Source organism: Amblyomma mixtum, chromosome 2 (genome assembly GCF_055824585.1).
Source record: "Amblyomma mixtum isolate Tamu chromosome 2, ASM5582458v1, whole genome shotgun sequence".
NCBI classification, from domain to species: Eukaryota; Metazoa; Arthropoda; class Arachnida; order Ixodida; family Ixodidae; genus Amblyomma; species Amblyomma mixtum.
In genome coordinates, this window is record NC_143013.1 from 300496219 (window position 1) to 300522297 (window position 26079).

General features: G+C 42.7%; 1 protein-coding gene across 2 annotated transcripts; it reads left to right on the forward strand.

Annotated features, from left to right (window-relative positions):
- The first annotated feature begins 163 nt into the window (after nucleotides 1–163).
- LOC149364659 (dnaJ homolog subfamily C member 11) lies at nucleotides 164–24964 on the forward strand. Of its 2 annotated transcripts, XM_089574645.1 has the most exons (17): nucleotides 164–260; nucleotides 438–567; nucleotides 1484–1557; nucleotides 1679–1780; nucleotides 2780–2847; nucleotides 5436–5610; nucleotides 7608–7675; nucleotides 8330–8394; nucleotides 10800–10924; nucleotides 13237–13316; nucleotides 14267–14383; nucleotides 17593–17748; nucleotides 19047–19116; nucleotides 19817–19932; nucleotides 20554–20650; nucleotides 22583–22712; nucleotides 24846–24964. In XM_089574645.1, exons 1-17 carry the CDS (start codon nucleotides 174–176, stop codon nucleotides 24866–24868), a joined length of 1683 nt encoding a protein of 560 aa, XP_089430771.1. In that variant the 5' UTR covers nucleotides 164–173; the 3' UTR covers nucleotides 24869–24964. The 2 variants fall into 2 exon arrangements, 1 of the variants encoding a protein (XP_089430771.1); XR_016289210.1 differs by lacking the exons at nucleotides 20554–20650; nucleotides 22583–22712; nucleotides 24846–24964 and having other exon boundaries at nucleotides 19047–19228.
- Nucleotides 24965–26079: the final 1115 nt, after the last annotated feature.

Below are 26079 nucleotides of genomic sequence, written 5' to 3' on the forward strand. Positions count from 1 at the left end.
GGTAATTTTGTAGTAACTTTACAAAACTGCAACTTCATTAATTTATCAAAGCACTTTTTCAACATAATAAGTTTTTATTCAGAGTTTATTTGTTATATTTTGCTGCAACGTTAGTTTTATTAAAATGTAAGAGAAGTTTCTTGTTTATCAGCGTGGGGCCGCTAGCCGCAGTTATGGCGGCGCACATGGACGGAGAGGCAGACGATGATATCCTACAAGTAGAGGACGATTATTATACCTTCCTCAACGTTGCGAGGGATGTAAGTTGAACGCACTGCTTGGTTATTGCGACTTAACCGGGCATATTAATCTCTGCGATCGTGATAAGTTGCTTACGCCGGGGATGATGAAATGTCGCCGTGTCGGCAAGTGCCGGTCTGCTGGTATGTGTGCATATAAGCCCATTCCGATGGTGTCATATTTTGCATTTTGCGCAGGCTACTCCCGAAGAAATAACCAACGCTTATAGAAGACTGAGTAAGATTTACCACCCCGACAAGCATGCGGACCCAGGAAGCAAGCGGGATGCCGAGGTGCTCTTCAACAAGACTCGAAAAGCGTACGACGGTATGTCCTTTGCTTTGCGGTGTTTCCGGCTTTCACTGATTTCTCTGTACTTTCACGTAGATCATTCAGTAACGTTTAACTGGAACAAATGAACTGTCTTTAACGCGTTTCTTAACTTAAAGTGTTCTTAGAAACTTAGTTTAGTTCGTCGCATGTTTGATAACTGAAATGGCGTGCTCTGAAGAAGGATGAAACATTGCATGTCACCATTAAAGGTGGTTTCACTGTCAGGCTGTTTACGTGAGTCAGTATAGATCTCATAACACAAGGATAGGACATTATTTTTCCGCCTTGTACATCCACTTTCCACTACATCCACTACATTCACTTTCCCTATTTCTTGCCGCGTCTTCATGCCAGGCAGAACCCGTCGTAGTTATTGGACCTCCGTGGTCTACCTGTCTCATGTGGCTCGATCGCGGCGCCTGTAAGTCGAGCCGCGCCGCTGTAAGCGGATCCGTGTTAGCGCCGTGCCATTGATGTTCGCTGCTGGTGAGGAAGCTTGCAAGACGGTTCGGTTTTGTGCTGTGAAACGTGCAGCAGTCGTTTCGTGACAGTATGCAGTGAAAAGGTTCTTGGCATAGTGGGTTTCTGGCATTTGTAGCTGTATCATTTATAGAAATAGCTTCGTTAAAGTTATTTGGCGGTAGGTCTAATGATGGGATGTCGAAACAAGTAGCAAACGTTCTCCTTTACGTTTCTGTGGCATCTTTCTAGCTGTCCCAGTATAGTGATCAAAACATCGCTTACCTGTGAGCATTGTGTAACATGCCTCACTGTTCTTCATAGTGAAATTTTCAGCCGGACTCTGCTGCTAACCGGAAGCAGTGTTTCTACGAGCTTCATAGATAGTTCTGCTGCATGATATGTTTTGTCATTTAAATTTTTTTTCTTTTTGCTTCTCGAAACCTTTCAGTATTGGTGGATCCCCACAAGAGAGCCATATATGACACGCTGGGTCTCAAGGGACTCGACACCGAGGGATGGCAGGTAAACAACACTTTCCTGGCGATCTGATGAATTACGCAGGTCTAAAGAATGAGGCAGTTGTTTCCATTCACTCGCTTGTGCAAGGTGGTTACATGTAGGCTTCTGTTGTTCACCTCAACAGATTGTTCAGCGCACCAAAACACCACAAGAGATCAGGGAAGAATACGAGAGGCTGGCCAGGGAGCAGGAGGAAAGGCGTCTGCAGCAGCGGACAAATCCTAAGGTGAGCGCAGACAACTTTTGACAATTTGAATTGCTTAACATTCAAGGGCAGTTTGTATCGAAGGACATGATGTTCTAGCAAAATAGACCCTTAGTTTGCTTAAAAAATGTCGTGATTACCCATCTGTACTTGTCTTTGCCGCCAACAAAAAATTGTGATACTGATATACTAATGAGGCAGAGCACTGGACAGGCGCAAGCTCACAACTGATGTTATTTGGAAACAAACGCATACTTATATCTCCAAACCTGTGCTGAAAACTTATGATTCATGCAATGCTCAGAGGCCTGCTTTACAGGCTTCTGAGCATCGCATGGGTAGTTGGTATGGATTTGAAGATATATGTGTTTGCTTCCAAATAAAATCAGTTGCGAACCTGCACCTGTTTCATACTTTAGCTCATCCATGTCTTTTTTGCACAATTTCTTTCTTGACGACAAACTACCAATTTGCCAAACATGCTGTCTTGAAAATAGCAGCTGCTTACAACAGTGAAATAAAAGAGCATTATTCTCTGCAAACCTTTCAGTATGTTATTCACAAAACCATTGAGAATAATGTAAAAGCTTGGGTAGAATTAGAGACTGGAAACTGTCAGAATGGGCTGTATAGTTTTAACTTGAAACTTCACTTTATCAATCTTGCCATCTATGATGTGAAAAATTACAATGAGCGCCCAGCTCCCCCATACACCTGCGCCATGCTGCTGCATTGGATGCCTGTAGATGAGGAGAATTTTCTCTGTGGATGCAGCATGGCTGTGCAATAAACTATGTTCCCCCTACTCTGCTGACTTTACTTCGCCTTCATCCGAAATGCCGTGTAAAATGCAAGAACATCAGGGAACAATGGTTATTTGTATCAGGTGACGATGAAATACATAAGACTTTTCAGGCTTTGCACCAGGACTGTGTGAACACAGCATCGCAGGCCAGAAAATGCCTTATCATATAAACTTAGGAGTGCCTTTATGTTCACCCTGGTTTTTGTTTCTTGCAGGGAACCATAAGTGTAGGCGTTGATGCCAGTGACATTTTTGAAGCCTACTATGATGATGATACGAGAGGGTAAGAAACTTCTGTGGTCCTTCTTCTTTTTCTGTTCACTTCTAGGCTGTTGTTCAAGCACGGAACACCTAGAAAACAGCCTGCTATACGAGGAAAATTTAAAGGGACACTGAGGATAAATTGAAGTCAGCTTGTTTCAAAAGATTACCCCATTCTAATGACCAAAAGATAACCCGGCCTGGCCTAGCCTAGCTAACTTAGTCTGGGTCAGGTAAAGCCTAGCTGACCTGTGTTGCATAATTCGGCACCTTCTTACACAGTTTTTTTTCCTGTTAATATGTTTAACCCACTGGCAGAGGTAGAAATCAAATGGTTTGTTTAAACCAGCTTACACTCGTGGAATTTTTTGTTTTGACCTAGTCAAAGACTGACACTCAGGGTTTATTCTTTCTCCTAGGTAATATTTGGGGAAACTGATTCAGTGAAATGGCCTTCAATGCACAGTAAACCTACTGGATTCGCGATAGTTCTTGATGGTCGCATGCTGCAAGCACTTCTGGCTGAGCAGCCAGCTAGATGCAAACTGATTTTTTACCCTACCTGCTTATGCATCAAGGAACCCAACCCAACAACAGCATCTTATGTAGACTGAGAAGCCCTTGGGGGATTTTTGTGCCCCTTTGGATACTGTTCGCCTACCTCGAGAGAGGGAATTTGTCACCATACTGTTGTGGCCCATCAATTTTTCTGCAGCAGCGTTGCTTGTAGGAGTGGTCATTTGGAGCTACGGTCTCAGCAGATCATTGCCCAAGAAAGCAAATGGGCAATTTAATCTCCTCTTCTCTTGTTTTTAATGCAATACCATTTAAGCTGCCGTCTTGCTGAGACCACCGGGTTTCTCCATAACGAAATTCTCTGATTGGTCGAGAGGGTCATGACATCATCAGCTCCTCATATTTGAAAATCTTAGGACTACGCTGTTTTATTGCCTTCCATTGGGTTACCATATGGGATTGTATACTAATCTGACTGAATGTTCCATGAATCCACCTTAATCCATTTCTGAGGTGGGCCTAGTTCCAAAATTTGGGGGGTCCTTTGTAATATTTGGGGGGTGGGCCAACTTCCAAATGTTATTGCATTTTCTTCTTTAAGCATGCGGATAAGAAGGACCCAAGTTTTTATCTTCACTAAACAATTTTGTCTTCAAGTGTTTTTCAAGTACCTTTGCCAGTCACATTTTTACTTGTGCAGTATGCATCTACTTGCACTCATTGAGTGATGTGCCTTTTGCGCTGCTGCCGAGAATGGGCTCAGGCTGGGCCTCGTGATGAACTGGGTGGTTCAGGCTGGGCATAGTAAAGGGATAACTTAGCGAGCCTGGGCTTGGACGAGCCTGGGAGTCCAAGCTTGAAGCCCTGGGCCCTGGCTAGGCCTGGGCTTCAAAATAAAGCCTGTGCAGTGCTCTAATCACGGCGTCAGGAGTTTGAGTCTAGTAGCAGAGAAAAAAAAAAATCCGCTTTGAATTCAATTTTCTCATCAGTAAATGTGTCTCTTGCTTGTGAACAACCTTCATGGCCAGAAAAAGCTATAGAGTTGATTTTTATGAAGAACAAAGTTTAGATGATGTTCTCTTCAGTGTCCCTTTAAAGAAATGAGATCGAAATTCACAGAACACAAGGTTAAGATTTGCATCTCTCAAAGGAGGTGCACTTAAGGAGACATGGGCGGTCAAGTCAGACTTATAACTTAGCAGAAGCCGGCTCTATTAAATGGTTATGGTAAAGAATAGTGCAGGTTCGGAAGCTTTAGATAGGACGTATACCAGTGACGGCTGGTTTTGGGGGATTGAATCACAGGCACAACGGCTGCATTCTATAGCAGATGTGAAATGAAAAAAGTGCCTATGTGCTGTGTGATGTCAGTACTCGTTAAAGATCCTAAGGTTGTCTAAATTAGTCCTGAGCCCTTCGCTGCACTGCCTCTCACAGCCCATGTGCAGCTTTGGGAAGTTCACGGGACACTGAGAACATCTCCATCCATGTTTCTTCCTTAATAATAATAAAGAAAAAATGTATGGAACTTTCTGACTATGGAAATGTTTGTCCGGCAGCAAAATACGCATTTACTGCTGGGGAAATCGGATTTCAAACTTTTCACACCTCTCCATTCAAACCCGAAACATTGATACCGAGATGGACTCCACAGTCACCACTTGGAAGTGAAGAGCGGTAGAGCCCATCCTTGGGGATCTGTGCGCAATCATATGTCTTGTTGCGCCAGTTAGCTAACCTTTTATAACCTTTTCTAGGTTATAAAAGCTCCGTTTTTAATGAGACTAGTGTCCTTGTCTCTAGATGCAGTAATGTACCGAAGCAGTCAACTTAGGTTTGTTCTCAGTGTCTCTTTATTACACATAATACCTTATTATACCAATGATGCCTGGTATTACATAACTGGTTTATATATTTAGCAAGTGGGCCACTGCACTGGATTTCATGCTCGCAGCTACCTTCCTCTGTGAAAGAGACTGGCATTTCTTTTATGAGTGGTTCTATTAAGTGCTAAGCTTATCGGGTTGGCAGTGTGTCTGTATAGTAGTATTCTTTGGTTCAGCACTAATTGTTCCTTGGCCTGTGTTGCGCCAGGTTCTTTCCGCAGATGGAAATCAACAGCATGGCCATCAACCAGTCCATTGAGGCACCGCTGAGCTTAAATGACACCGTCACTCTGAGTGGGAATCTGTCGACGCAAAACGGAAACGGCAGCGGAAACATAGTGTGTTCCTTGCGGCATGTTGTATCGCCATCAATGTGGTCGGAGGTACGAGCAGGTGCATCCTGTTTCCTCTTTGTTTACTTTGGCTTTTCTCCTGCAATTATGTAGGCAGACAAAACAATGCAATGATTTCTTTAATATGCCTGAGGAGTCATGGGAGTCATTTCTATTATTGATTGTCATTGTAGGGCCTCTTGTTGTTTCGTTTTTGTTGTTGTTAGGTTTCCTTTTTATTTCTTTTAGTAGCACAACAGAAATGCCAGGCTAGAAGGCCTTATGGCCTGCATCAAAGTGTTAATACTCTGTCTCATACACAGTATGCTACGGGTAAATAACTAGCACCGCCGTTTTACACGTGTGTAAAGTAGGGATGTGCAAATAGTGAAATTTTTTAATTGAATGAGACAAATGCATGCAAAAAGAAACTGGTTCTCAATGTTAAATCAATTACTGATTGCTTACTCCTTCTATACAGTAGAGAAAGAACAATGTGAAGTGGAAGAAAGCACAGATATAGATCTAATTTATGTCCTTCAAATGAATAATGTTGTCCCCAAATTTAGGTAGTTGCACATAGCTGTGCAGTTTATGTGTAAGTGAGCAGCAGGCTTTTTTTGTCTTCATGATGACATCAGCAGTAATATGAAAAAGGCAGTGCAGAATGTTCAGTGCACTGAAAAAGTTCAATTGTTCGTGCCCATGTAATACAAAAACAGTAAAAATTATGTTACAGCACTTCAAAGGGAACTGGTGAAAATTCCACAACACCGCGTATGTCATAACCTTATTGATACTTTCTCAGTTATTGCATTTGGCTTCTGGTGCCGCCGCGGTTGCTGAGTGGTTGTGGCGCTCGGCTGCTAACCCAAAAGGCGCGGGTTCGACCCCAGCCGCGACGGTCAAATTTCAATGGAGTTAAAATTCTAGAGGCCCATGTACTTTGCAATGTTGGTGCACGTTAAAGAACCCCAGGTGGATGGAAATTTCCGGAGCCCTCCACTACGGCATCCCTCATAGCCTGAATCACTTTGGGACGTTAAATCCCCATAAACCATAAACCAAGCATTCAGCTTCTTCATTGCGTTTACTCTGTCTTGAAGGAAAGCTGTCACGATGCAAGTTTCCTGGCCTTACATTCTGTTGGTTTTTGAGCTTTTTGTGCAGTCTCAGTGAGGGTCTACTGTATTATGTTCAGGATGCAAACATAATGAGCTTCAACAAAAGAGGAGGGCTTGGTAATGGTATCACACCCTGATATTGAGATATAAGCAAATATTTACATGTACATATGTTTATCTTTTAATCAAATGCAATGTTCCTTAATGAAAGAAAGGACGCTGTAACTGTCTTGCCCTCAGTGGGCACTCAAATCACTCTGTGATAGAAGGGATGGAAGAGGTAGTGAAAGAAAGCATTGAGAAAAAGGTGCCATTGTAAAAAGCTCCTAATTACTTTAGATTACCTGGGCTGCTGTAACATGCGCTGACTTTCACGAGGCAAAAGTGTTTTTGCATTTTTCCTCCATGAAAATCTGACCGCTGTGGCCAGGATTCATTCCCATGACAGAAATATTGTAATGTGCACAATAAAGCAAGAACCGTCTAAACCAACAAAACTGCTGAGCACTGCCAGAGGTCCAAGGGCAAGAGCGGGAGAAAACCAACTTCTACCCCTACTAATGCATGTATCGCTTTGACTTGTGATAATGCATGCATGAATATTCAGTCCATAGTTGAAATCCTGAACATTCGCACACTCCTGTTGCAAAGCTAATTTTCTGTTACACTAGAACTATTGTGCTTTTTACAGTTTCCCCCCATATTCCCCTTCCATGGGGCTTTCACACTGAATCAAATTATATTTAACCTGTAAAATTTCACAAAAACCGTTGTGTATCCTTCTGCCTGTTTTTTTTTTTTTCCTTTTGTGCTTGTGATGTTTCTATTGGAGTGTTGTAGGCTGTTTTTGGTCTTCACCCTTTCTCGTCCTTATGCCTTCGGTTGTTCACATTCCTCTCTCTTCTGTCTTAACAACATTCACAGTTTGAAATCGGCGCTGGAAATGGCCTGCTCTGTGGTGTCAAGGGCTTCAAGACGATTTCGAAGAGAAGGTTAGTAAGACTTGCATTACATTCTTTAAATGACTCTTAATGGCCTTTTAATTTTCCTTTCGTTTGTGCCTTTTAATCATCCGTTTACATCATCTCTCAATAGTTTCTCTGTAGGACTCGTGAGCACATTGACCATGCACATTTCATTGAAACACTGATCTGCCTTTGGAAAGAAAAATTCGGCAGTTATGCTGTTATTGAGTTCATCAACGCTTCAGTGCTAGACATTTGATATCAGTGAAAAAAACTGCGCATGTGGATTACCTGTGTTTCTAGGTTACGGGTATAATTTTTAAAAATTCCTCCAGTTTGTTCAAGTAACTGACGCTTTTGTGGCTTGTACTCTGCAGTAATCATATTCTGTTACCATTGGTTACTGGACTTTAACTAGTGAAAATTTGCTACCACATTGGCCAAGGGCTCGTAGCTATTTTGTTTTTGTATTGTGCTCGAATTCTTTTTTCAGTAGCTTCAATCCTTGCATGCAGGAACCTGCAAAATTAGTTGTATACAGCTGCTCGTGTATACAGCAGCATACTCCTCATGTATAGTTTTTTGTTTACTTTGTGGGTATTCCTAGTTTCTCCTGCAATAGTATATATATATATATATACATATATATATGCAACTCCTTTCACAAACTCCCTTTTCCAGTTTTGCATCAGCTCAAGGAATGCTGCAAGTAACACCAGTTGGCTTGCGACCTGGCTGCAACCTTGGTAAGCCCTATGTGCCCAAGCACTTTCTTAAGGTTTGTAGTGCTGTGCATTACTGTGCGAGTGATTGTTTTCAAGTAGAAGATTGCCTAACTTCCTGTGCGATTAAAAACTGAATGGTGCTGTTTCAAAACTGCTAAATGTTTCACATAATTTTTGTAGTTTTCAAATATAAATTTTTCACTAATATGATTGATGTAGCACCGATAGCATTCTTCAACGAGCATCTCAAAAACAGCCTCTGCTGCATTATTGAATGGTATGGATCAGCTTCCGTGAGGGTTTCTGTTCTGACAATGTCGAAACATAGTTTGGCACTTAAAGGAAACATTTCTCATTAGTAAAGCAAAACTCGGGACATACGCATGACAGATGCACGGCAGCATGATGGCAGTGATGCATGATGCATGATGTTTGTGTCACATTGACATTCTGTAAGTAAAGAGCTGCACTGCAGACACCTTTACAGTAAATGCCGTGAAGTAGGTGGTTGTTTCTCATTCGAGCTTAGCATCAACGTTGCAACGAAGACTCTGGAGAAGTAGTACACAGGACAACCGCTAGACACCAACTATAGTTTTTTACTGCACGAAGAGAGACACATAAAGAAACAAGTGTGGAGTGGTACCTGATAAAGGGCAACATGATTGATTACCGGCGAGAGGTGGGGTAATGTGATCAACGCAGGAGCAATAGAAACTAATGCACCTGCTAATGGGGGCTGCACTGCTGTGGGCAAATATAAGGCGGTGTGCCAGAATTGATCGAAGAAACTTCGATTACCGGAGGAGGATGCACAGGACTCATAGAATGAAGATCTATGTTAGCAAATTTTTGGTGGCCAATGTCTTGGGATCAAATAAATGGCAGGGAGTTGGGCACTGGCCGTGGCAACATACTGCTTAAAGAGCAACTGCATAGGTTCTTGAAATCGACAAGCTTAAAGGGTTCGAATGTGTGAAAATTGCAGGTAAAGCATGTGAAGTTGTTTTGGGCTAGCATTTTAAGATTTGTGATGGAACAGTGCAAAACACCGGTACAAGCGCATCGCTTGTGTGTTGTCCCGGTGTTTTTTTGCACTGTTCTGTCACAAATGAGTAACCAATATGCCCAAGCTGCTGCCCTAGCATTTGAAGTGGTGACATAATCGCCAATTAAAATCATAACTTCCTTTAAGCTTCTCCGCAGCGCACAGTGCCAAGTTGGGGGCGCGTGACGACTTCAGCAATGGTACTTGTACATTTCCAGTGCCTTTGAAGGATAGAGCAAGTGCCACTGAAGGCAAAGCCTGCCAAACGATGTTTGGTAGCATCCAACGAGGCACAGCAGCGTGCGGTTGATGACAGCGGAAATTTGAAATCTTGCCTTCTGTGATGTCACATTGAGCTTCACTGCATTACTCTGGCACTGTGGTGCTGTAAGGAGAAGCCCAAAATTTAATCATCGGTTACGTCACTATTTTAAACGCTGCCTCATATCCGACACACACTATGCCTTCAAGATAAGAGAATGTTACGTTGGCAAGCATACAGTTCTGATCTCGTATGTTGTGTATACTCATACATTCATACATAAGCAGCCAATCCTCGTCTCCACTGTCCATGCCGGAATGTCCCAGGATCATGGGGATAGTGATAATGACCGATGACATGACTAGTGTCGTTGTTGGCTGCATAGTTTCTTGGGGCGTTACTGGTGACGAAGCTGGCATCCACTGCAGAGCTTCATCTTATGTACAGCTACTCCCAACTCCATCAATTATGTTGTGGAAAGAATTTATTTATAGATATTTACAAATGAACAAAGATAGCGGCAGCCAGCAGAGCCACATTAGAACCGAGGAGGGAGAGATCTTCTTCGTCTCAGTTTGTCTTCTTTTCGTGGCTTGGGCAAGCTTGGTCACCATCTGCCTGTTTCATTATCTTGCACGAAGCTTGCTAAATATTGCATACATAACTGCTGTGTTAGCACTATGGGTGCACAGTGCTAAGTCTGGGAGGTGAAGATCTGGAGTATACAGCTTAGAAGACGAAGGTATCACTTTCTTTTTTTTTACAGCAGTACTGAAAGTGACAGTTGCAGATTTCACAGAACTTGTGAGGACCATGAAAATGAAGAATAGAAAAAGTGGCAACGATAGTGACATGCAGGTAATAAAAGGCACTGAAAGTAGTGTATAATTCTGGGGCAGTCCTGATAAAAAAAGAAATTAATTTGCCATGACTATGGCAGTCTGTCATTTTTTACTTTGCCACCTGCCGTCATAACAAGAGAGGCCAAGAAAACTGCAATTTTTTGCTTTTCTTCGGCTCTACTCTAATGTTGCACGAAAGTTTGATTGATGGGTTTCAGTGCATTCTTTGGTAGCTTTTGGTGACTGTAGCTGTGCTCTCCAACTTTCACTGCAGTCTTAGCACGGCAGCTGGGCAAGCACACTGTTGGCTACCTGACATGGAAGGGTGGCTTGCAGTCGTCGATGAACACATCCATTGTTTGGGACACCAGCTATGGGCACTTCATTGGTGTTCTTCAGGTATTGGAACCTCAGCCCATTGTCACACATTTGTGTGTGGCTGCTGTTTCCAGTGGCCAGGCTTGCCTTAGCTGGTCATGTTTCCTTTTTTACTGTGTTAGCTGTAAAGTTTTATTTTGCAAAAAAGCCGCTGCCTATGTGTGTGCGAAGCTTTCACCTTCCGGAGTGTGCTTCCCGTCTAGAGCCTCCACCCACTGAAGGTCCACCCACACCTCTCCCACTCAGCAGAAGCCCGCACAATGTCAGAACAAAGAAGTGATGGCGAATTTGAATTCAAAGACTAAATGGGAAGCCGATCACTGTAGAAGTGAATGTACAAACATTACTAATAACGCAGATTTGTCACATCACATTGTATGATCACTTGCATAGTTTTTTATTTCAGTTGTCAAGTTGATGGTGCTGTTTTTGTCAGCAGTTCTAGCCTCAATTCATTGGTCTTTGGAGTATATACAGGTTCAAGCTGTATGAAAAGGAACACCTTGTTTCCTTGTAGCTACTGATTACTCCAAAGTATGAGTGAAAAACATGCCCTTAACTTTTTGCATGTAGTCTTCCTGTGGAGAATTGGCTCCATGCACTTTTATTTAACTTGCGCACAGAAGTAAAGATGTGTCTTTAGTGCAAACCAGGTGTTCTCTCTCTTTTGCTTGCACTTCAGCTACAGTCATCTCTTGATAATCAAACACTGCAGGAGTTAAACGGAACTACTTAATGTGCTTGACGTTGACGAGATCAGATTGGTGGTTCAAGTAAACTAGTTGTTCAAATTAATGAGAGTCTATTATCTTTTACATCAGTATATTTGCACATAAATGACAATGAGATGAATCAGGTCAGTTTGTCAAGGCTTACTACGTCATGTACTCTCCTAGGTGCATGGCATAACACACTTTTAGAGCCATTCGTGATGCTATTTGGATCTGTAATAATATCAAATGCATGGTAGGTTATTTCTTTGAAAGGAACAATGAACACAAAATTTGTTGCTGAGATTTCTGTCCTAAGTGATAGCTGTGGTACTAAGAGTGACAAAAACAGCACTCTTTCGAAACGGATATGAGCAGAAAATAATCATTTCAATGAATATCTCTCGAACCGCCACACCTAGAAGCTGCCTGTAAAAGCTCTGACAATACAGGATGTGATGTCAGCCCCACCAGTCACAAGCTATCGCTAGCATGGACCTTACAAAAGTGGACGCGTGTGTCATGCTTTCGCTTCGCCGTACAGTCCATTTCGTTCAGCTTCCTCGAGTCTGCCCTTCAAGGTTCTCCGCCTGCATCTCGTGATTGTACACTTTGGGTGACTGCTTTCCCGATTCGGTCAGAATTGATCGTAAATTTCCACCGTCTGCAGCAATGGCAAACCAAATCAGCAACGTTTCACAGAGACTGTACCGGTAGTGCCATCTCGCGCCTGCCAGAAGAATGAGCGCTGTCTCGTTCTGGGCAGGAGTGAGCTTGCGATGGTTTGCCTGAACTGCAGAAACATCATTTGTGTCTGTCTTCCACGTATGGTACCGCACATAAAGCACCGTATATAAGGCACTGTTTGATCTTTTGGAGCCATTGCGCTTTCAGGCAAGGTTCAGCATAAACGTTTGTAAGTGTGCCATGAGACGGAAAATCCTGAACTGCACAGTGCTAGCCAGCTTGCATACGGTGCTGCTGAGGGTAGGCGTGAGTGCAGCCCGGTGGCCGGTAACAAAACATCAAAAATAGAGCCACACGCTCAAAAATAACCAGAATGATGACTGTGTACTTGGGTAATCATAGCTCATGATGAAAATGTGGTGCTTTCTCAATATTTTGAGGTTTTAATTCAGTTTTCCTTTAAAGTGATGGCTGCATATTATTTTTTCTCTGGGTTAAATGGTATTGTGTTTTAGTAGTAGGGCACAGCTAAAAATTGAGCATCTACTGGCTCAGTAGTGAAAATGTGAGACAGCCATATCTGTCACTTTTTCACCCTAGAGGGCAGTGAAAATTCTGCGAGTTTTTTCAATCTGTTTTTCAGCGACCAGCATGAAAGTTTTAGTGCTGTCAAACCAAATAAAGATAATGTTGCTGTCGTGAGCATCCTCCGGAGTGCAAAGTTTGCGGTATTTAACTCATAGAGAAAGGAGATGGCAATGGCTGTGCTGCATTCTGTGTCACTTTTCAGTGCCCGGTAAATTTTGACCACCCAGATTGTCTTTTCTGGACTCAAGTTTAAAATCTTCAGTGAGAATCTTGTTTGTGCCATGACTGTTTTTGTCTTGTTGATTTATCTTGCCTGACTCTTCTTATTTTCTTCTTTCTTTCCATCAGTTTGGAATCCCAAACACATTTGCTATGGTCAGCTACACGTACAAATTTCCCGATGAAGGCCGGTTAAAAGGGAGTATCAAGTAAGTTGGCAAAAAGCATGTCATCTTGAGATATTCGAGACAAATTTTTCAGGGAAATATGACGTCTCTTGTTGTTGTTTCTTAACAGTATTAACTTATACAATTAAACTGATGTTAATGCTCAAAAACTAGGGGGAATTTTAAAGGGCTTCTTCTCCTTTTTATTCTTTGTTCTAATCCTTAAGTTGGGAAGAGAGTCTTAGAAAAAAACTGTCTATTAATGAAGTCACATTTATGAAACCTTCAGGGAACATCTGTTTTTGCTTGCCAGTTCCAAATATGTCATTTAGTTTTATGCAAAGCAAGTTTTCGAGCACTTATGTTTTATGTCATGTAACTTTTACTGGGAGCTTTCAAGAAATTTTACTGCTGGAAACTTGCTAGAATGAATGCCATTGATTTCTCTGGACATCAAGCTATGCAGTAAGGGTAAAATTATTGTCCTGCCTAACAGAGAAGTTGAGTTACAGGGTTTTGAAGTTGGGACTTCAGAAACTAGAAGAAAAATTTGTATTCTTGTTTCTGAACTGACAACTTCAAATTTCTATAGCTCTACTTCTGCCGCATTTGTTTCACAACAGTTTGCGGTTATGTTTACTGCACACCTTCCCTTTGCTTTGTGTTAAGTTCTTGGTCGATCTGTGCACCTGCAAGCTACTAAAAAGTTTTGGCTGGCTGTTCTATTCATAGGAAATCTGGCGCTGTTAAGGAAATAATTACTAAAAAGTAAATGACTTTCTTTAACCAGATAATTCTGCAACTTTGTTCACAGGGAGCCAGTGGGCTTCATACACCTGAAAAATTCTTACCTCCTTCAAAATTTTTAACAGGCTTTATTGCTATGTGTTTTGTGCTCAGCCTACTTCTGAGTGAGCTATGTGAAAGGAGCTTTGTCATCTGTTTATCACTTCTTTCTTCTCTCTTTCTTCTTTTTTTTTTTTTTTGTGCAGAATCGGCACCTTTGGGGCCATTGTGGAATATGGTTGTGAGAGGAAAATATCCCAGCACAACACAGTCGGGGCTACGATGGTCATTGGTATTCCCACGGGAATCACACTTAAACTGAGGTGAGTCACTCCTTGATGTGACATCTTTGTGGAGATGAGTGGCGCAACATAAAACCGTGGACATACATAAAATTGTTGCGAGTTTTTTCAGCAGCTTTTGCGCAGTGCAGACCTTGTAAGAATATTAAGGGCCTTAATGAAGCCTTTGCACAAAATTTTAAAGGCAGTAAATCAATATGAAGCAACTTCCCCATAGTATTAATTAATAGATTTGTGCAGTTGGCTATAGCTGACTGTTGTCAATTATGGCTGAAAGATGCTTTAACTTGGTTTAGTGATGCCAGAAGTTTAGGAAAAAGTGATGATGGGTAACAGACAAATAGCTGTACATCACAATGTGTGGAAAAAGTTGACACAAGAAATCTTTGCGGTCGTGCATTCATTGGTTGTGCTGGGACAACCACGTAACAACACCTTAAAACAGCATGCTTCGAGCGATCAAAATTGATTCTAGAAGTGCCCCGCCGCGGTGGCTCAGTGGTTACGGCGCTCGGCTGCTGACCCGAAAGACGCGGGTTCGATCCCGGCCGCGGCGGCTGAATTTCTTGAAGGCGAAATTCTAGAGGCCCGTGTGCTGTGCGATGTCAGTGCACGTTAAAGAACCCCAGGTGGTCGAAATTTCCGGAGCCCTTCACTACGGCGTCTCTCATAGCCACAGTCGCTTTGGGACGTTAAACCCCAATAAACCAAACCAAACCATTCTAGAAGTAACATGAAACAAGTTCCTTGGCATACTTTGGTTATGCTTGCATCCAGTCTAGGGGCCTATGCCTGTGAAAGCAAAAGAAGGAACCTGGTGATGGCGAACTCATTTTAAAATGTTTGCTTTCACATTGCAGAGCTTATATCTGCTACTCTAGTTCATAATGAAACACTGATGTCTAATTTAAATGGGCTAAAGAGATTACAAAGCTCCTAGTTACAATACCATCTGGCATGGTATGTTGCTTTGGAGGGTGCAATGTGCATTTCTTCCTTGTGCTATCCTTGCCCCTGTCATCATCCATGACAATATTCATGCACTTATCTGTGCACATGAGGACTGGAAAAGTGCTGTCTTACTAACGCTTCCTTTCTCTATTGTCCAGTCCGTCTCTGTTTAAAGGAATTATTATTAGTGGCTCTTTATCAATAAAAAAACAATCGAAGGAAAAGGTGTTGCTAGCCCTGGCATCTGCCATTCGAAACCTTATGCACCGGAGCTGTGGTTAGTGTGAGGAAAAGGAGAGGACAGGGAGAGGGAAAGAAAGGGGGGAGTGATAGAAAGAAAGAATAGGGGTTGGGCGGCAGTGTACACTGTGTACAATTACAAAATGCAGGTGGGTGCAACGGCCGGCCGTGCATGGCTGCCAAGAGTTCTTGACGTGCAGCTGCAAATTGCTTGGTGGGGTGCGAGCGGCCGTCGCAGCCGCTAACACGGGGCCATTAAAGGAATGCAGTCAACCTTTTGGTGAAACTTCTAGTTCTTTTACCCTACATGTTAACTTCTCCCCTCGGTTCATCATTGCTGGAGTAGAGTACTAAGGGGGGGGCTACAAGGAATTCATATGCTGTCAAAGTGACATACTTTTCGTCAGTGCAGTACATGTGATTCTTAAAGCATCTGGTATGTCGTACTTGGCCACGCTATGTCTTTTTCATTTCATGATTACTTGCTTACAAGTGCGCTTTTCTCTCATATGCAGAGGTCAACACATGCAGTTATTTTATTTCTGTTTGCGTAATAAGTGCCATCCTAATACAGTTGAAGTCATGAACAGTGGCGGCTGGTTGTAGCCAATGAAGGAAAAAGGTAATGGGCATCTTATATGTGGGTGCTCTCTAGTGTTGGTAGGCTGGTGGCTCGTGCTGGTATGAGGATAGTCATAATGAAATCTGGCCTGCTAGCAATGAATTCAATCCCAGATATATAGAACTGAAAGGTGATCTTGAAATACTTGGATGTATTGTTAATGTGGTACATAAACTTAGCGACAGATAAGTTTATCTAACCTAGGAAACCTAGGCTGCAAGAATACAACGAGCACTCAAGTTAACAGCACGTTTCCTTCAGTGGCCTGCCACCCGCCAGCATGCTGGCAGCATGGTGGAGGTGGTGGTGGAAAACTTCTATTTTATTAAAAGGAAGGGTGACTAATGGACTGGGCCTCGTGGGTGGGGTCCTCAGTTCAGGACTCCAATAGGGTGCCACTCGCTAGGTATCGTGGGGCCTAGCCTGGATTGCTTCGAAGCTACAGCAGGCTGGTTTGGAACTAGTCACCATCTATTACAAGAGGCCTAATCCTATTACCAGTCATTAAAATCAAGGTACAAGTGGTTTCCTGAATGCTTCCAGTTGCAAAGCAGAGCAGGCGAGAGCCAGCGCTAGCCTTTGGTCAGCTAGGTTGGCTTTGCCGCATTACGGCCAGTATACTGAACGCCTGCTTCCCCGCATGAGAGCTATGTTGTGATGAAAATGGGTACATCATATCGAAGGCTACCCAAGCCACACCCCGCGTTCTACTCATCATGCAGTTGCACAGCGTCTTTGCATAGCTAGCACTGCCAACGTCTGCCCAGTGTCTTGCAGTCTTCTTTACTGTGTGTGCTAAAAGTGAATTCGGGAACGCCATTAGGAGAAGCACCACTTGCAAGGTCATGGCACGTTGTTCGTTATATCGAATGATGCTCTGGAACATTCGATAAACACCAACAGAAGACCTGTACTTTAAAACAGAATTTCCCAGAGGATGTTTTGGCTGTTCGATTTAGTCAGTAATTTGATATATCCGGGTCTGATATAGTATCGGGGATCAACTAGCTGAAGAGTACATAGAATGATGCTGTGGGGACAGTGTTGCTTTCGTCATGATTAATGGGAGGCACCTTTCATCAGTGGGACATAGCAGTCCCCATCAGTCTCAGCTCAGTTAAACTGACATCGCTTGTGAAAAAAGTCCCCCCACGCCCAGCATCTTTTTCTGCAAGGGGTGTAGCCTGAGATGCCACCTTTTGGAAACCTTACCCGCTGGCTAGTAACGTTGTTTGGTTAACCAGTTTTCACAGCTTAGTTACAGTGTCTATCCCAGAAGCCCGTTGTGCCTTGGGTGGTGTGAGCTGGGTGATGTTATTGTTCATTCTTTTATTAATGCCAAAGGTGAGCAAACTTGCAGTGTCCAGCCCCATTGTTGCACATTTCACAACCCGTTATGTGTTTTCCTTGATTCTAGGTTGAACCGAGCCTCTCAGAGCTACATATTCCCCATTCTGCTCTCGGAAGAACCCCTTCCCAGTGCCATATTCTATGGAACGGTGACCCCGCTTGTGGGGTGGTACGTCCTGCAGACATTCGTCATTGTGCCTTACATGGAGAGACAAAAACAAAGGTAGGCGCTTCATCTTTCTCATTGTTCACAGCAGTGGAATAAGAGAAGTGTGAAAACTTCCTTGTCTGTTTTTCTATTTGTCTATTATCATTTGTCCTTTTTTTTTGTGCTGAGAGGAGAGAAATGATTACTAATACATGACCAGACACTAAACGTTCAAGTCCTGAAAAAGTACTAGACTTTTAGTTGTGAAGGCAGATGTGGGGAATTCTTGTTAATTTGAAATTGCTCAGTTTGAAAATTCTGCTTGCTGTAACTGATATTTTGATTCCATCAACATCAAGTGTATGAGAACAGCTCTGTTTATTTAAGCCCTGCATGATTCAAGAAAATTTTTGATTAGCTTAGTGTTCAAATTATTGACATTCAACTGTACTTAATCGAAATTGAATTTCATGTAATGGAATAGGCTCCGGCAATTTCATTCATGGCTGTTCAATCATTGTGCTCAGTGTGCATCCTGTTTCAGTCCGTAACTTAATTTCATGACGGAGAAGTTGGAAATTTTCTGAGAGACAACAACATAATGGCATTAAAAATGTATTGATGATATTGACGCTGGCGCTACAGAAGATGACGTGAGGACTGTAAGTGAGAGGACAGCGAAGTTTCTGCTCCGTCGGTGTCAGCCCTGGACGTTCTTGAGCGCTTTCCCAACCACCTAGTGCGTTAGCGCGTCTTTACTGCGACATGACAATATGACACTCTGCAGCAGACTCTGTGGTTCATAGCCAGCAGCACAAGGCTTCATTGTTGAATGTGCTGTACACATTGTGCTGTGCTGCGGGGTTGGAAAACTTGCCATTTTCATGTGATGGCAGCAACTACCACATTAAAACAGAATGCCCTGCACTTGTGGTCATGTAATTAGTTTTTGTTCATTGTCATAGTAGCTTAGGAGAGTGTGTGTCTTTTATTTCGTTTTTGCAAAAACATTGTAAGCATCGAAATGCTCAGAGCCAACACTCTAGTGACCTTGGGGGGTGAAATTTAATGAAATTGGCGTAGACATCAAGAATCTGTTTCTCTCTGAGGCGATTGAGGTTGTATCTCAAAGGGGTTACAGAAATGGCAGAGTTGAACCAAGTGGACTTGCGGGAAGGAAAGTGAAGGCAAGTTGATGAAGTCAGGGAGGAAAACTGGCTTGGCAGCTGTGGTAGGAAAACAGCAGTGACGTATGATATAATGCAGTTGAATCGTTTTACCAAGCACCAGATGGCACTAAGCTGCTACCATTTGTGGTTTGGCAGAGTGACAACTTCTCAGCTGTATTTTCTTTCTTTCTTTTTTCCCCCCAGGGAGGCGAAACGAGCTCGTGAGGCCAACGCAGCCAAGTTGGCAGAGAGGAGAAAAGAAGCTGAGGCTGCGGTATGGTTTTGTGTGGTCCCTTCCACTTGAAGTATACAGCTCATCTTAAATCAGTACCGCCTGTGTATGAATTACCGTACACTGCTCCTCTCTTGTACACACTTCCAATGAGGTGACCTTCTTCAGTATGCTCTGACAACATCATCCTTGTCATGCTGATGAAACGCAGTGTGCTGCCCCACCTGGCGGCAGAAAGTAACACATACAGAGTATGGCTGTGTACCTGTAACTAACCTGAAACAATGTATCATTAATTTCACCAGTGGAGGTCTTTGCTTGCATGCAATAAAAGCCAACGAAAAATGGCCCCAGATCAAAGTCTCTGCAATAATGGCTAGAAATATGTGTGCCTGTAGTGAAATGTTGTTTATAACAAAGAACTAATGTTTAATACAAAATAACTGCCACTGCTTTTTAGTTTTATTGTAGCAAATTATAGTGAACTCTTATTAATATGAACTCGCTTAATTTGAACTATAATTTATTCAAAGTCATGCTCTGGTCCTGTCAACATTAAGTGTATTGAAATGTTTCTTAATTCAAGCCACACATAATTTGAGATGTTCGGTAGCTGTTGAGTTCATTTTATAAGTCAACTGTATTATGTAAACATTTAAAGGAAATTTGTCTGAGTCTAGTGTTTTGCAGCAATCATTGTATGTTGTCAGCAGCATCTCGTGCCGCATGCTTACGATTGCAGGTGGCCCTCATGCATGAGACATACCTCCGAATCAAGAGTAATGAGGAGGCGCGGGGTGGACTTGTCATCATCGAGGCCCTCTATGGAAACTTCAGTGAAGAACAAGAGAACAGCTCGTAAGTCCTCTTACTTGTTTCTGGCTGGCCACATCAGTGCATGACAAACTTGTCATTATCTTGTTCTTTTTGCTGAAGTCCTGTAGTAGCGTTTTGTGTCCCTTTTTTTTTTGTCATGTAAGATGCACTCCATGAAACTACCCAGGTCTCTTGGACGCAAAAATATCGCCTCATATGTATAGACCTACGCCGATCTATGGCATAGTCAAGACACGATGGCACTGCTCTTGTTGAGTGGTGTTACTGGCTGTGATTGGGGCCCATAAAATAGATGTAAACAAAAGTTTTCAAAAGTATTTTCTTATTTCACACGGCAGCTATGTAGTCGACCCTGTGTTAAAAGCTGGTCAGTACAGCCTAGAGGAGAATGTGAAACATTATGTTGAAGCCAATGCGGTTGTGCCTCATTAATACAAACCTCGTAGCTTTTTTTGGAGACCAAATTTTTTCTCTGTATTTATGCCCTGTTAATATGCGAACTCACTGTCTGGACAATGGGCAGGGGTAAAATGCTTAATGCACAATCAGGCCCATCTATTTTTGTCTCGTTAATATGGATGGTAATGAGAACAGAAAACGTTGCACAATTGAATAATTTACTCTTTCCTGTTCAACATGCAGTCCTCCGGGAGCAACCGTCCGGGAAGTGGTGGATGTCACAGTTGCTGTACAGTGCCTTGTGAAGGATTCTCACATCATCTTGACAGATGCATCCAAGGCAAGTCAAATTAGTGGTGCTGTTTGTTTCAAGGTAGCTAAAGCAAGGGCTTGCCACATGTTGCCATTAAGACAAGCTTTTTAGGGACAGTGGCGATAAAGTGTGTTGTTGCTCTGGCATACGCATGCTGTCAGCCATATTGTGTGTCAGTGTAAGTCATGTTCACAGCTTTGCAGTGCAAAGGTCATGGAACTGTGGTGAGATCCACCCAGTCACATACAGTGACCAGGCGCTCTCTGAGGCACAAGACTTTTGCAACTACTACTTCCTTGCAGCATTTCAGGGTTCTTAATCAGCTTCAGGGAATCTCAGGAGCTTTCAAATAGTACTGAGGAACCCTGCATTTCTAACCTGCCTAACAAAGCAGCCATTTAGAAGGTTCCCAAAGCTAATTAAAGTATGACTGGCTGTGTTGTGAAACAGTCTTTTGGAAGCAATCACGTTATGATTAGTCACAAAATAATATGGGTAAAAGGGAAGTCATGGGTTGAGGTATGCATGGATTTAGGTGCTTGGGGAACACCAAAAATGATAGGGTTTTAACATAGCTAAACCAAGTAGACATACGAAAGCACATGTTTAGCCTGATTGGGTCATGGTTTTGCTTTGCGGGGTTGTCAGCACATCTGGCTACTATATTAGAATCAGGTTAAACTCTGATCGAGGTTAAGCTGATCTGATCTGTTCGCAGCTCAGATGGAATTTGATGAAGACGACAACGTGGAATACACAGCATGAGAGTGTGTTACATTTCAACACTAGATGTGATCGCCTGCGGCGATTGCATGGTGCTCTCATGCAGTGGCCAGTGAAGCTGATCTGTTCACACCTCCACGGGTTCGAATCCCAGTCGCGGCAGTATTTATTTTATTTGTTTGTTTATTTATTCAAGGTTGAGGCTCCGGCGATGAATCAGCTTTTGCAGCTTTGGTCGTGAAATCAAGCTTTCACTCTAAAAGTACATCAGGGAACTCGAGAGTCCCGCAGAACCCAGCTGGAAATTTTTTTCTCTGATGAGGGTCCCAGAATTCATCTACAATGTCCTAAGCACAGTTCTTTGTATCAACTAGTGATCTAAAAAATATCCTTCAAAACTACGATGACAAAAGTGTAGCCACAGAGCCACATACTAGGTACCGACAGCAAGCTTGCAGTTGAGATGGCAGTCAGCAGTGTGCTAGGAGTGCACATAATCTTTACATGGCATGCTCATAACTGCATTATCATTGACTTAGCTTCATGACATGATCATATAAAGGTGAATGCATGGAGAAACACATCAAATCGAGACTTCAAGCAATTTTTCTTGCAGCACAAATGGCTGAATGTAATCCAAGAAGTACCTTTGAAGCTCCCGATCTGCTACCATCTGGTATATAATAGCTACTTTTGCTGCTAATGATATTTAATTTTCTGTCATAGCTGTCACCTGGCAGCAGCAGCAGGGGCAATGAGGGATGTACTACTGTGTTGTTTGTCTGGTCGTGAATGCAGCAACATGTTTTCGTTTCTCATCGTGCAAGTTCCCTTTGGTAAAATTGTGTTAGCTTTCTTGCTCAGTTGTCTGCAACATTTGTTTGTGAATTCTTCGACAAAAATTTGTTTGTCAGGTTCGGTCGCCTTGTTTGCATAACCAGTACTGTTGATGCTGTCTCGGGGTCGCCATTCGAGCAGCTGTTCTCATGGAATATTTATGTTTGTGTGCAAGTTCTCATTCTGATTATTCTCCTGTTGCCGCTAAGTGAATTTTTATTTATTCCTTTCGCTTCTTTGGGTCTTGTTGGCTTTCTTTCAGCTCAGTAAGAAAAAGTTGCCCTGGAAGCATTTTATGCTGTTAATGCAAATGTAGTAAAGTGATTTTTGTTTTTTTCCTGCACCTTCGTACAAATAACATATGAGGCACTGATCTGTCTTTTGCTGTTGCATATGCAGAGCAACCTGCCTGGCTTCTACGACCCCTGCCTGGGCGAGCCCAAGGCCCTGCACATCCGGTACAGATTCAGGAATCTGGTGCATGAGGTCAGGCTGGTGGATGAAGAGGCTGTCCGCATCCCAAAGGAGTGTAAGTGCAGCTTGAGTTTTTTTTCTTTTTCTACCACATTACGAAACTGGAAAGAACAGAGTTTTGCAGCGCACTGTTTAGCTCAAAATCCTTTTTTTCTTTCTAGCAACAGTTCATTTTCGATCGCTATCTGCCGCATAAAGTCTGATGATGATGGTGCGCAACGTGGGCAATCAGTGTGGCTTTACGCAAGGTGCAGCCACAAGGGGTAGCACCGATACTGGGGGGCCGGTCAGCCAGTTAGTTATTGATAAATGGTGAGAAATGGAAAAATACTAGTATGGAATTATCATATCATACTGACGTCTGCAACTGCAGAATTGTGGACCAGATATGCTGGTGTTTTAAACCGTTAAACTGCTGTGGGACGACTTTCTAATTGCCCTGCCTAAACTCTCATGCTCTTCTAAGCACTGCATTGACCATCGCAACAATGTGAAAGCTAAAAGCCATGGAAAATCTGCGGTCAGAAATACAGAGGACAGAAACAATTGATTGACAGTGAATCAGAGTCACAGAATTCTTATTTTCGGACAATTGAGACAGCTGTTTAACTTTAAAACTGCCATGGTGAGATCATTGAATTTAAGCAATACTCATTGCTTATTTGAAACGATTGTCCCTTTGGGCCACGGAGTACACAGAAAACAGGATTTCTATGACCTACAATGGCTAAACATAAGCATTAGTATGTAGCGCTCTGGAGTACAGTAGTATTAATGCGATGTTTGGAACCATCCCAGAGTTGTGTGCTTCTGGTGCATTAAACAAAGTTCTGTGCTGTGTGTGTTTTATACAGGCTCAGCTGTAAATGTTTGCAAATACATGTGAGCTGCTGCCTTTTCCCTGTAATTGAGGCCATTTACGCAGTACAAAAGTACCCAAGTTGACAGCTTTTATGAGCCATTCTCTTTTCTTTATCTTTGAGTGCGAAATTCAATTTTCGATCTGAGACATAACCTCAGAACTCTTTTAACTAGTGTTTGTAATTATGATTCTACCCTCCCCAAAAATCTAAATATCAGATGAATCCGAAATTTGAGCTTTGAAAAAAAGAAGTGCTTCTTCTTCACGGCCTCAACTTGAACAGTTATCAGTTATAACTGCAAAATTGTAATATTGATCTGATAGGTAAGAGCCATGAAAAAGTGTCAAAATAATAGGCATGTTGTATACGTTTAAAAAATCTCTTCATATAGTAGATTTCCTTTGCTGTGTTTTGGTCACAGTATTCAATGTCCCCTTTTAATATGTTTTGTCTAATATTCTGCTTCTACACTCGATATTTGGTATATCTAACTCTAAGGGGATCGCAAAGCGGCTCATATTTCGATAGTGCGACGTAAAATAGATAGCAATAAATAAGCTTGTCTGTAACGTAGAAGCAAGAATACAGTGCTCAGACGCTAGCGATGCACTTCTGGCGTACTGATAGCACACCATTCATGTCGCTAGGCCCTGCCTGTTTTGCATCAAACCCACAGGGAATGTTGCTTTGGAGCTAGCCATCGCTTATCGTAAGAGGTCTAATCCTGTCACAGTATACCATAAAGAGAATAATCTCTCATTGAAATTAACGTACAGTTGGCGCCACAGCGCCTCCAGCAACAAAAAAAGCAGGCCAGGCGAGCGCCGCCGCTGGCCTACAGTTAGCTGGGTTGGCTTTACTGCATGACAAGCGATGTGCCTATTGCTTGCTTCTTAGCGTGACAGCTGTGTCGTGTGGAAAATGAGCGCAAGAGACCGAAGGCTGCCTTCAAGCATACCCCTTATTACCGTCGCCATGCGGCTTTACAGTGCTAGCGCTTCCAGCGAGGTGTCCATTGTCACACAGCTCACTTTACTCCGCCCATGAAAAATAATTGCGGAAGCGCTGTCAGGAGCAGAGCCTATGCTTGGGCATTGCTAGGCGTTTCTATGTATCGAATGTTTTGCTGAATGTAAATTTGATAAATGCAAAGAGCATGGCTATACATTTACCCGGGGTTTTCAAGGGGATGTTCTCAGTGTTTGATATAAACAATAATTCGATTTATCCATCATGATATATCAGAGATCAACTGCATTTCGTGTTGCTGTGCTCATGCTTTTTTGCTTGTGAGTTACATCTTTGTCTCTTTTTCTTTTTTACAGCACATCTGGTGAGGTCATCATGAAGCCACTTGATAATTCAGTAGCAGTGTTTTGCAGCCATTAATTCACAGATGAATTGTACAGTCAGATTTAGAGATTAAAGTAAACTTTTTTTTTGAGTTCACAGTTTTGCTTTTGTCCTCCGATTCCGTAACAAAAATTTTTTTGATGAAAGTGACAGCAAAAATGTACCAACATTTTCTTCCAAGGTGTATCTACAAAGTGTTAGGTCTGCTTCCCTGCATTTTGCGGCACTGCCATTTTGAAGAGTTGGCTTTCGCGCGAAGTTCAGCTTGGGGTGTAAAGATCTGTAGCTGGTCCATGGTTGGGCCGTCTATATTTAAGTAATTGGTCCCTAGCTGGGCTGACTTTGATAATGGTTGTCAGAGCAGCAACCCGTATCCGAATAAAGTGCAATACAGTGAGAAGCTGAGAAGCTGGTGATAGCACAAGCTGTCTTTTTACAGGGCCAGTCCGCACATGTGTGCCACTCCTCCCCTGCCCTCTCCTGAGCACCACTGGTTGAAAACAAACGATGACGTTCTAATGCACGTGCAGATCATGCTGGTGACAGGTGCAAGCGACAAATGACAGCAGCTGTCAGGCACGCATCTGCCACTTTGCATGTGCAGATGGCGACTTGTGGAAATAGATCGCGCCTGTGTTACACATGTGCATTTGTTTCCAGCTAGTTTTGTCGATAAAATACGGATTTTCTTGCACTCCCTAGAGGGCGCCATATTTCATGATAAAGGGGAATTCTGTTCGCATAGGTTTAAACTAGAGAAATGCCTGGCATCATGTGATTTGATACTTTGTCGAAGGTGTGAGGAAAAAGTTGTGGTAGGTGATGGTAAAGTCGGAGGAGACTCTGAGGGACTGCAGGAAAAAAGGACAGGAATATTGAAACAACGGGAACAAGATGGGCAGTGTTGGCCTTGATAAATGCTTGAAATGCCATGGTAAAAGTTTCCAAAACCACAAAATTTGTCACGAGGAAGGTTAATAACTTTAGCAGGCGAGACCAGTGTGCCGTGAGATGAAAGTCGAGAGAACGCGTGCAGTGGAAAGTGGCTGCCTGCTGATAATGACATCAAATACACTGCAGGAAGTTGAGTAAGCTGCATTGGCAGCAGCCTAACTTCAAGAGAGGCAGTGCCTTCGCTTGGAAAGTGATGCTCTTTACAAATATAAACAGCGCTAAAGGAACGCAAGACCCAAGGGCAGTGCGTGT

Bases quoted from the DNA above. Each gene is read 5' to 3' on its own strand.
- LOC149364659 (XM_089574645.1), top strand. From the start codon at position 174: ATGGCGGCGCACATGGACGGAGAGGCAGACGATGATATCCTACAAGTA. The intron at 261-437 runs GTAAGTTGAACG...CATTTTGCGCAG, and splicing joins TCCTCAACGTTGCGAGGGAT to GCTACTCCCGAAGAAATAAC. The intron at 13,317-14,266 runs GTAAGTTGGCAA...TTTTTTGTGCAG, and splicing joins CGGTTAAAAGGGAGTATCAA to AATCGGCACCTTTGGGGCCA.